General features: G+C 28.9%; 2 protein-coding genes across 2 annotated transcripts; both read left to right on the top strand.

Moving 5' to 3' along the window:
• The first annotated feature begins 165 nt into the window (after window positions 1-165).
• On the top strand, window positions 166-8,186 carry LOC109597677 (gamma-aminobutyric acid receptor subunit beta-like). The gene is made up of 10 exons (XM_020013425.2): window positions 166-570; window positions 2,677-2,777; window positions 3,221-3,288; window positions 5,081-5,226; window positions 6,122-6,279; window positions 6,398-6,529; window positions 6,612-6,764; window positions 6,889-7,107; window positions 7,160-7,387; window positions 7,445-8,186. Exons 1-10 carry the CDS (start codon window positions 512-514, stop codon window positions 7,621-7,623), a joined length of 1,443 nt encoding a protein of 480 aa, XP_019868984.2. The 5' UTR covers window positions 166-511; the 3' UTR covers window positions 7,624-8,186.
• A 1,562-nt stretch (window positions 8,187-9,748) lies between these two features.
• LOC109597703 (odorant receptor Or2-like) lies at window positions 9,749-11,253 on the top strand. Its single transcript, XM_049969876.1, has 5 exons — window positions 9,749-10,425; window positions 10,478-10,577; window positions 10,633-10,737; window positions 10,789-10,944; window positions 11,011-11,253. The coding sequence occupies exons 1-5, from the start codon at window positions 9,806-9,808 to the stop codon at window positions 11,053-11,055; spliced, it is 1,026 nt and encodes a 341-aa protein (XP_049825833.1). The 5' UTR covers window positions 9,749-9,805; the 3' UTR covers window positions 11,056-11,253.
• Window positions 11,254-11,911: the final 658 nt, after the last annotated feature.

An 11,911-nucleotide genomic window follows, 5' to 3' on the forward strand; every position in this document is an offset into this window, starting at 1 on the left:
AAAAGTGTCTTATCGTATTCCATAGGTGTCGGGGGGCCCATATATCGACTGCAGGCGGTTCATTTTCCAATCTGACAAATAGTGGAAAACGTCGGATTTGCTCGGAGGCGCACGCGCCGCCCCACAACAACACTTGATACATAGAGAAGCTGGTGCAGGGGAGATATACTCTCGCCTCGAAAAATCAGATTGCGTTTACCGTTTTTCAACAACAAAACGTTTTAAAAAAATCCGATTGCATGATGCAGATTTGTTTTGAGCTCACAACGGTGTTGGGGTGAACATTTAAGTTATGTGAGGGTGATTGTGTGTGTGTTCGACGTTAAGGTGACAGATTTATAAACAATTGTGAACGAGGGAATAATAATTTGTTGATTTTCATGACGAGAGATGTGACGCAAGGCGATGGTGTTAAGTTGCTGTCATGAGAAAAGTGGAGGGGACGATGAATGCTTTTAAAATTTCAAGTATTTTTAAGACTTTATAGTTCAATTTTTTAAAATTAACTAAAATGTTGCTGGCAATTTTTACTCTGTGTTTTGGTTTCTTCGATGCCATTTTTGTTAGTGGGTGAGTATATTTAACTACAGTTAATTTTCATGATCTTCCTTTAAGGTAGCACCAAACAAAAACAATTTTTTTTAATTTAATAATATTTTAATAAATATCATAATAATTTATACAATTTGAAAACCTAATTTTTAATTAAAAATAATATACTAATATTATATTAATAAAATTATTTTAATTTTAAGACCAAAAGAAAAATATAATATTTACCAATAGCCAAACATTATTTATAAATAATTTAATAATATAGATTACTATAAACAATAAAATAAAATTAACAAATAAATTCATTAAAATTTATTAAAATTAAAATATAAAAAAATAACTAACTATTAAATTATAAATTTGATTTTAATTCACCAATTTTGTCAAATATAGAAAAAATATTGTTTATAAATTTTAAATTCATGTTAATATAAACATATGTACATAAATTTGTTCTTACCGATTAATAATAAAATGTTATTATATTTATTTATAATTACACAATAAAATTTTAAGATTTAAAATTGTTTATATATGAATAATCGAATATATTTCTCTTAATATAAAATTAAGGTATATGAACTATTGAATAATATAATATTATTACTAATTTTTAGAAGGAATTGAATTATATTAAATAATTAAAAACCTTGTTAATGTAAACCAGTTGCATTAAAATTTGTTTTATACATAAAATTATGCATAAAGTAATATTGCTAAAATTATATTAATATATTTTTATGTATAATTTGTAATTTTTTGTAAAATATTCTAACTAATCCACTACTTACTTTTATAAAATGTATTTTTAATGAGTTTTTTAGGAACATATATTAATGTCATTAATATAAAAAAATTATCATATAATATATTTTTTATTTTTAAACGTTTTTTTTTTAATACTGTACATTTATTCTAATGTTTTGGATACAAATAATTAAAAACACTTATGTAGAACAAAAAGTAATAATAATATAATTAAAAAATTGTAAAAAAATAAAATTAAAATATTTTTGTTACAAATGAATGAAAATGTTTTAATGTTCCTAATACTAGTTAAAAAATATATATTTGGTCAGACTAAATAACAGATTAGTTAATAAGTTTTATAAACATTCTAGATTTGTAATTATAAAATTAAAACTACTATAATTATATGTACTAATACTTAGTATTTAATATATAATCTTTATTTAGTAAAAAAGAAACAAATTTTTATAATGCAATTAAAATATAATTAATTAGATTTGTATACTACATACATATTTTTTTAATTCTTTTTATACAACATATTAAAATATTCAAGTACTTTTTATAATATTTTTTTATATATTATTATAAACAATGTAAAAATTTAAATTTTAATTATATAATTATGAATTGAACAAAATAAAATTTTATAATTAAGTGAAGTAAATATTTTATGTAAGTTAAATTAAAATATAATCATAAGGTTCATGAAATGATGTAAATAAATGAATTTAAAAATATAAAGCATATTTTATTTATTATACTATTTATTAAAAACTATACTATAACTATACTATTTATTAAAAACAAATTAAATAAACTCATTAGTTGACTATTTATTTACATATTATAATTTAAAAAATAATAAGACAATGTTTAGTTTAAATATAAAATTATTATAAAAGAAAATTAAATATTTTGGCTTAACAAAATATATACATTTAATACTCATTAAAATATATTTAATTAATAAAGTACATCTACATAATAATATGTATTATATATTTCTATATCTACAGTAATATTTATGTATGTATTTGTATCTACAAACTAGTTTATATTCAATAAATAATTCACAAAGTAATTAACTACAATATGATGTTTGTTCCTTTATTTAAAGTAAAAATGTTTTAATAATATAAAAGAAAATATGATTTCATATCTATCTAGCGATCTATCATTCATTTTATAAAATCTAATTTCGTTGTGTAATATTTGTTACTGAAAATCCCCGTAAAATTAACCTCATACTCCAATACTGCCGATATACGCTTTCATCCATCACCGACTTTAATTCCATTTAAAATTGATACAAATGCAACATTTCAATCTATTCGACTATGCTGCATTTAAATTTCCCTTTGTTTGCAGTTCCCAACGAAATATGGTTTCCGATAGACTAGAAAATGTAACGCAAACAATTTCAAGACTGCTAGAGGGCTACGACATAAGATTAAGACCGAATTTTGGGGGTAAGTACAAAAAAAATTATTTAATTTAATTCAGTAGCACAAAATGGAATGGAATTATATAAAACAAGGACGTTCTGAAAACGTAATTTTTATGATTTATTGAACGAATTTGTCAGCTAAATGTTTAATGAACTTTGAAATTAACTATTACTCTTCATTCACTTATACTTGATAGTATTAATTAATTATGGAGTTAACTTTTAAATAATATGTGATTGTAGCTTGTTTTGATAATATTTACTTAATTTTGTTTTTTATAAATGATACGACTATTATTTCAATGTTGTTTGAATGTCCACAGAGAAAATTTGTACCTTTAAAAGGGGCCCATGTATGCCCCTGGCAACCCATAAAAATTTCGACACGCATCTACTTTCAACGATGTTCATCACATTTTTAAATTGATTTATCTCGTACAGTTCATGAATTAATGCATGTTCCAGGTGACCCGCTGTACGTAGGCATGGATCTGACGATAGCCAGTTTCGATGCCATATCCGAAGTGAACATGGTGAGCAAACAAATTAGTTGAAATTTTACAATTTTTGCGGTCCTACATTATTCTCCAAAGATGGATTTTCTTTATCGGACAGTCAATCCCGATAAGCTGGAGCAAGGTTAGCTGGCGAGATCCCTTCTAATGACTTGATGCGATCGGCGGGGCTCATCTTGTGTGAATTTATGGATTTTTGCACCCACTTACCGACCTTAATCTCAATACAATATTAATTTAAGGTGTCGGGGGTGATAATTAAATTTTTAACAGTAGAATATCATACTGGAAATATACAATTATTTATTACAATGAGCAATAACTAAAACAACAAAGTTATAATAATAAATATAATCTTATTTAGATTTAATTTACTGAAATTGGAAGAAGAATAAAACATAAATTAATTATAATTTAAAAAAGGTTTATTAATTTATTGTTGTTATTCATACCAATAGTCTCAAAAAGATTTGTTAATATATTCTACACGCTCTCGACGGTTGCCATTGTAAATGAAAAAATTGTAGTGCTTTTTCTTAGCCATTGGCATATCAAAATGTACACTATTTTTTTGCACAATTACATATGAGACTATTGATAATCTGATTCTGTATGTAAGTGAAGGAACATCGTATGTGTTTCCATTCGATGTTGTTTGTTTCCATTTTCAGTTCTTCTTTCCCGATTTATACGACAGTTCCATGATTATCTCCAGGTCGCTGGAGTCAACTACTAGATAGGAAGAATTGAAATATACCTGACTAATCTTATACCTTCTCTTAGATTATTTTGATAAGTAAAATTTATTTTTGGTAATTTTAATTCATAATAATTCATATTAATCGGTTACAGAATTGCGTTACCACCTGCTTCACATTGAAATATTGTTTCTCTTTGTAATATAGTAATAAAATAAAGATACACATTTAAATAAATTACTTTATTTACAATAAACTAAGTACAGTAATTGAGTATATAGTATATAATATATGAAAATTAATAATTAATTTTTTCCTCATTCCATGGCGTAATGGTCATCGTTAGGTTGTACCCTAAGTCAGAGAAATACCGACCCATCTCCTTCGATAGTACCGCCAAGCAGGCCATACGTTCTTGACGGTTGCCATTGTACAATTTAAATTTGTAATGCATTTTATTAGCATGTGGCATATCAATGTATACATAATTGTTTATGCATAAATGGCATTTGCATAACAAACTTTTGATCATTTCTTCTTGTATGGATGAGAAAGAACATTTTATGTGTCTCCACTCAGCATTGTTTGGTAGCTGCAATTCGTTCTTAAGTTGTTCATCCCCAATTTCGACAACGGTTCCAGGTATAAATCTTAGTTCAGCCAGTATTAGAAAAAAAGACACGTAATTTGTATTCTCTTGAATTCTTTCGGGAGTCCTTGTAGAATGTGTATGCGGATTCATCTTGATCAAGATTGTGAATCAAATGTTTGAGTAATTTGAATTTATATAATGTTATTATACCTAGTTTTTCTTATACCTAGTTTTTTTTATACCTCGTTTTTAATTTATTTAATACACATTATATTGATTTCTATTCTATTGTATGTAATTTGAAATGCAATTAAAATAATTTTATGAGGTGCAATTAAGAGAATTAGAATTTAGTGATTGGCATTTCCTTTTTATCATGAAACATTTTATTTCAATGAAAATGCCAATAAATTTAATGATAATTAAAATAAATTCAAATATTATAATATCTTATAATATAAACAATATGATGTTTCAGAGATTGTGGTATAATGATTTCATTATATTTATTTTTTTACAGGATTACACAATAACATTATATCTAAACCAATATTGGAAGGATGAGAGACTCGCTTTTAGTAACGAGGAAGAAATTCTGACCCTTTCTGGCGATTTTGCAGAGAAAATATGGGTTCCGGATACATTTTTTGCCAATGATAAAAATAGGCAAGTTTTCATATCCAAAAACATTTAATATAAATTATTTAATTTTTTGTTTTTAATTAATTCAAAATTTGTATAATATCATAATTTATAATTTATACTTTTTTAATAAAATATGACCTAATCAATGTTTTTCTTGTTACTTATTACAAGATAATTATAAATAAACTAATCACAATGAAATAGATATCACTTCAAAAAATGTTTGTAACTTTTTATTTAATAAATATATCGAATAAAAATTGTGATCATTAGGTTGCAGAATATCCTCAATGTATAGTCTGAAAGTGTAGGAACCGTTCAAGACGTGAAGGACTGTACGTCAGTTTGAAGTTATATCACCCCATACCAATACAGATCCTCCTCCAAAAGCTCTTCTCTCAGAGAACCTGACTACATTGGTTCATGTTCCAGTTAATCTTCAATAAATAGTTCCATAGCTTCAGAGAGTATGGAACAAAGTACTCCAAGACTTGATCCGTCGGTTGATACAATCAATACCTCAACGTTACGCCGAACTTCAATGAAGTAGAGGAGGACATATTCACTATGAAATATAGTGATATCTTTAAATTTTCGACATTTTATAATATTACATTAATTTAAATATTAGCACATATTTTCATTTTTGTTACGCCCTTATCTACTACGATTAAAGTCTGTACAATTTATTATTCAATTATTTGTTTATACTATAAATGATCAAAATTTCATTTCGATATATTTATTGATTAAAAAATTCCAAATCAAAGGAAGTAAAAATGTTACAACCAACCAACTTTTCACACCAAAACATTCCTTCATTTATCATTTTTCACTCCGCTTAATCCTCCAAATCCATACAAAGTATCACAAAAAATGGGAAACGTTCGGAAAATCACAAGTGTTTTTTGTTCAGTTTTCTGCACGACGTGACGGAGCGAAACAAATTGGTCCGTTTGAACGGGGACGGCTCAATAACGTACGGGATGCGCTTCACCACCACCTTGGCCTGCATGATGGATCTGCACTATTACCCGCTGGACTCGCAGAATTGCACTGTCGAAATTGAAAGTTGTGAGTGATTTTATCGGTCAATAATATCTTTCACATTTCATTGAAAAGTGCTTCAATGCAAAATAATTGAGCCAATTTTATAATCTGATGTTGTTTCAATTCACGATTTTGCTTTCAGACGGCTACACGGTGACAGACGTGGTGATGTACTGGAAGGACACTCCAGTTCGAGGAGTGGAAGAAGCGGAACTTCCTCAGTTCACTATAATCGGCTATGAGACGAATGACAGAAAGGAAAAGCTAGCGACAGGTTCGCCTCTTCAATTAAAATAATCACAACAATTTATATTTGCTAATTTACTACAAGTACATAATCCCAATTTCCTTTTCAGGCATTTATCAGAGACTGTCGCTGTCGTTCAAGTTACAGAGAAACATCGGATATTTCGTGTTTCAAACTTATCTGCCCAGTATTTTAATTGTCATGCTGTCTTGGGTTTCCTTTTGGATTAATCACGAAGCTACAAGTGCTAGAGTGGCCCTTGGTGAGTGCATTTAATTATTTAATTTTCCACCACTTGCTTATAATTGGAATTTGCCAAAAATATCCACTTCATAGTTTCCACTAACCCAAAATAAGTCATATTTAGTGTACAAATTTGTGATTAGGAATTACAACCGTTTTGACGATGACCACAATCAGCACGGGCGTCAGAAGTTCGTTGCCCAGGATCAGCTACGTGAAGGCAATCGACATTTATCTAGTGATGTGTTTCGTGTTCGTGTTCGCCGCCCTGTTGGAATACGCAGCCGTCAACTACACATATTGGGGCGCACGTGCCAAGAAAAAGAGCAAGAAGAACAAAGAGGCGGACGAGAACAAGACAGGTGCGTACCAGCCATCAATTAACGTTCGATTCGCGTGCAAAGTCGATTCCAGGGACCAAAGTGAACAATGACCAGCTCTACAACAATGAGGACATAATCGAGCTGCAGGACGTGAGGATGAGCCCGATAGCTTCGATCCGTAATCGGCACAATTCCAAGAACAACGCCACCGCCGGAGTGGATCCGTCTAAGTTCCCGCCCAGCTTCCGGATCTCCAGATCGACGGGCTACGCTTACAACTACAGATCACAGCCGGGGTTGAGATTCAGGGGAAACAGAGGCAAGACAATTGATAATTTGAGCTGCGAATTTGAGTACTTAATTAAAGTGTTTTTAGGTAATCCGATCCACAAACCGAAAGTACTCCACGCCATCAGAAAAGGTGCTCTGGTGTTGAAGGCGTCCATGCCAAAGATCAAGGATGTGAACGTCATCGATAAGTATTCCAGGATTGTGTTCCCGGTCACTTTTATGCTCTTTAACGCCGGCTACTGGCTCTTCTATTTTTTCGAATAGCCTCTAAGGATATGCCTGAAACGAGATGCGTGGCCCTAAATTTCGATAGGATAGTGAGACCAAAGATTTATAATTAATTTTTTATACAAAAATGACATTTTTTTAATGTAAAATGACTGTCGAATTGCGACGTTTTAGTTTAATTTTGATTTTGTATCGTAATTAGATAAGCTTGATGATGAAAAGAGAATAAGAGCTTACAGATAGTTTAGCAAATTAGCATTTCTTGGACACTGGTTGTGTAATATAAGTTTTTTTACTCTGCTCCACCAGATTACTATTCAGCTTCAACCTACTATTAGATGTACTCAATGAAATGGAATTTAAGATAAATAGTAAGTCTCAATGGACCAAAAAGTGCGTTTATTTTAAGTTATTAGTGATTTTTACATTGTGATAAATCGGTTATTTTTCTGAACAATGGTAAAAAAATTGCCAAGGTTAATTTGTTTATAAATAAACAAATAACTTTCTTAAATTAATATTTATATTTTTTGTAACGTATGACTTGTATTTAATTTTAATTTTGTTTATATGTGTCCATATTTATCTGAATTCATAAATATATAATGATCAGATATAAACCAAAGAAGACAAATTTATATGTTTTAATGTGTTTTAATGTATGTATATATTGTTGTTTCAAGAAAAATATACATAGAATAAGTAATTATCCAGAAATTAAAAACACTGAAACGAATTTATTTTTCAAGTCAATATATTTCACCTTTAAGAACATATCTACCCTCGAGTCGCTTTGGTTTGTAAAAACGATTCTGGAAGGTGATTCATTAGATGTTAGATTAGCCTTTAGAAAAAAACAATGTTACTATTATTAGGAATATAAAATTTATGAATGTTGAATGTTAATATTTTAAGAGAATGTGTTAAATCATATTTTATTCTAACTCGTATAGACCATAAAATTTATGTATACCAACATTGTATCACTATTTGGCGAAAATATTAAAATTATTGAAGTCATTGTTAATTTATTATTGAAGAAGTTTATTAAGGTGAGTAAATATTGGTTGAACTAACTGCATAATAATGTGTGTTTTATTATTTTAAATTATCCAAACACCGATACATAAATTTAGCTGATTGTCTAAATGGTACTTGTGAAAATTTGGTCAATTATTGTAGTTTTCCTCGACGGCTAATAAATAGTTCAAAGAATCCATTAGCTCCCCCACAGTAACTCGTCAACGGCGCTATTAAATCACAGAAAGATAATCTTCTTATCTTAAATTTACACGACAAATTTATCTTATTGCAACGTCAATATGCTATGCAATTTGTTTATTAACCCATTACGATGTATCTGTAAGATGATCTCGGGATCTGCGTTCCTACCACCGGCTTCCGTTTAAGGAAACTTGCCTGAATGCTAATTAACAATGGTCAGTAGTTGTACTTCATTGGAATTTTAAAGATGTTTATTACGTTTATCATATGTTATTTTTGGATGCGCCTTTTTGGTACATTTTAATATTTTAATGTGATTTATTCAGTGATTGGTGTCTGGACTGTTAATTTCATTAGTGTATAAATATATACATTTTATATAATCATTACCTTATAAACTTAAATTATTTATTAAATATAATTATTAAACAATTACACAACAATTAAATTGCGTTGACTTATAATAGGCAAAATTAAAAGAAATTGTAAGGTAGTCCTTTGAACTTATTTTAGTAGTACCTCCAAATGTAATATTTAATTGTGTGCTGCAAACAAAACAACTTATTTGTATAGATGAAAGAAATATTTAATTTAAAATGCAGATTTTAATGACAACATATAATTATAGCGCAAATTTTATCCGATTGAGAATAAACAACACATGGTCTATAATTATATAATTACAGCAACATTATTGCTTTGTTATTATCGCAGTTTAAAAAGAAAGTCTGTAATTTACTAATATATTTTTACAAACATATTCAATAATTAAAAAGTACACGTAGTGTTTTTTAAGATATAAAAGGAAGAATTAATCAGTTTATTTAGTTTTCGATTCAAGATGGCTAAAGAAATCAACTTCTTGAAAATGTTGAAAATGCTCATGATAATTTCAGGCATTTGGCGACTGCCTTTAAAGGCCAAACCTCTGCAGAGATTGTACAATAATTACAGCATTATTTTCCAAAGTTACTTTTATGGGTTTGTGTTAAGCATGGCCATAGCTGTTCCAATAATATGGAAGTATTCGATGGAAATGACGGTAGAGTGCTGCAGCGTTTTGATCTTTTGCATCACCATGACATTCAAAACCATCATGTGCCAGACCGACACCGTTAAGAATCTACTGAAATACATTCTGAAAAAGCAGGCTGAATTGAAAAGTTCAATCGACAACGAATCGAAACAGATCTATATCAAACACCAAAACGTTACATATTTTTTTATTGGACTTATCACGTTTCAGACGGGAGTGGCGGCTGTTTGTCTCCTTTTGACCAAATATCATTCGTATTGGGACATGGAGACGAACCAGAGTTATCCCAACATCACGATGTACAGGAAGAAACCTTTGCCCTACGTAATTTGGTTGCCGTTTAACAGTGACGAACATTATGTTCCTGCTTTTATTCTTCATTCGATTGCAGCTTCTATTGGCGTTATTTTCAATGCCATCACCATTACTTTCTACTTGACGGTCATGATTTTTATTCGCTGCCAGTTGAAAATTTTGCAGCTCAGGATCAGGACTCTCGACACAACAATAAATAAAGCCGAACTGGAAGTTAAAAATAGATTAAGATCTTTGATCATCGACCACCAAACAATCATTGAGTGAGTAGTTTTCTTGTGAAGTTCATAGAATATGTACATGTGCCTTTTTCAGGTTTTCAAAACAGTTCAATAACGACATTAATTTGATTTTACTGCTAGATTTTACTTTGAATTCAGCCCAACTTGCATCAATATGTTTCCAAATGATCACAGTAAGCGTTTTAATAAAAATATTAATATAATAATAATTGCAACATATTTTTTCAGAGAGATTTAAGCAGAATAATGATGCTTTTTCTCTTCAATTACCTCGTACTAACCTTGTTGCAAATTTTCTCTTTCTCTTGGTATGCTAACGAAATTAAAGAGCAGGTAGCCAGTTTTCCATTTTTAAACACAAATACTACTGTTAATAATTTTTAGAGTTTGGGCGTAGCAGACGCAATTTATGAGCACAATTGGTACGAACAATCCGTTTCGATCAGGAAAACACTCCTGTTGATGATGATGCGGGCTCAGAAGCCCTTAACTTTGACAATTGGTCCATTTTTTACAATGACCAATAGTATACCATTAACGGTAATTTTTCTGTTATCGTACGTGTATATTTATTTATTATAATATGCCTTTTTTATTCGTTTTCAGGTTATGAAAGCGGCGTATTCGTACGTAACTTTGATGACCACATAGAAAAGAAAAAAAAATAGCAAGTTTCATGTTTGTTGCTTGTTTGTTTAAAATAGTTTTTATTTATATATTGATTAATTGTTATAAAAATAGAATTCAATTTAGGGTGACATTATTAACTTATCTTATCTCTTCAAAAAAATGGTAACAAAGTATCCTTTTACAAACTATTATAGTTGATAAGTTTCCCAATATCATGCACTTATTTTTACTGTAATTTATTTGATTTATTGATTTGCACATTATTATTCATTTATCTATAGTTTTTTGTTGGAATATAAAAATATTTTTTATGTTTGTTGATATACTTTTATAAAAGCAGTTTAATTAGGAAAACTAATTATAGAAAAAATCCTTTGTTTTAGAAAGCATTTTATCACCTACTTAATTTTTGACACTTAAAGAGAAGCATTTAAATAAATTTTACTGTTTTTACAAAAGCATGTATGTAAGAAGCAATAACTAAATAAATGAATAAGCTGCTCTTTATAAAAAAATTATCACAACATCGTAGAATATATATTTATGTAGAATTGTAAAATTTAAAAGTAACTGAATAAATATGTTTACAGTTGATAAAATTGTTTATTTTTATAGATTGTATTTAAACGATAACACTATAAAATGTAATAATTAAAATTGTATTTAAAAGTGTTTCAGAAGAATAAAAATATCTTTTTATTGGACGTTATTGACTTCATAGAATAATTGCATGCAAAAACTTTATTTTGCTTTATGGAAATTGCGATTGTTTGCAGTCAAGAGAGTTGAATAACTCAATTATACCAATTATTTTTACGTTGAAGGCACAAATTCCCACTATCAATTCCATTCCGCGTTCGGTTTGCTCAACTCGCTT

The sequence above is a fragment of the Aethina tumida genome, chromosome 7, assembly GCF_024364675.1.
Source record: "Aethina tumida isolate Nest 87 chromosome 7, icAetTumi1.1, whole genome shotgun sequence".
Taxonomy (NCBI): domain Eukaryota; kingdom Metazoa; phylum Arthropoda; class Insecta; order Coleoptera; family Nitidulidae; genus Aethina; species Aethina tumida.

What these genes read in the sequence shown, in the direction of transcription:
- LOC109597677 (XM_020013425.2), top strand. Translation starts at nt 512, where the DNA reads ATGTTGCTGGCAATTTTTACTCTGTGTTTTGGTTTCTTCGATGCCATT. An exon ending in TTTGCCAATGATAAAAATAG is followed by an intron (nt 5,227 to 6,121) that starts GCAAGTTTTCAT and finishes TTTTTTGTTCAG; the next exon opens with TTTTCTGCACGACGTGACGG. An exon ending in AAAGGAAAAGCTAGCGACAG is followed by an intron (nt 6,530 to 6,611) that starts GTTCGCCTCTTC and finishes TTTCCTTTTCAG; the next exon opens with GCATTTATCAGAGACTGTCG.
- LOC109597703 (XM_049969876.1), top strand. Translation starts at nt 9,806, where the DNA reads ATGGCCATAGCTGTTCCAATAATATGGAAGTATTCGATGGAAATGACG. An exon ending in CTAACGAAATTAAAGAGCAG is followed by an intron (nt 10,738 to 10,788) that starts GTAGCCAGTTTT and finishes AATAATTTTTAG; the next exon opens with AGTTTGGGCGTAGCAGACGC. An exon ending in CCAATAGTATACCATTAACG is followed by an intron (nt 10,945 to 11,010) that starts GTAATTTTTCTG and finishes ATTCGTTTTCAG; the next exon opens with GTTATGAAAGCGGCGTATTC.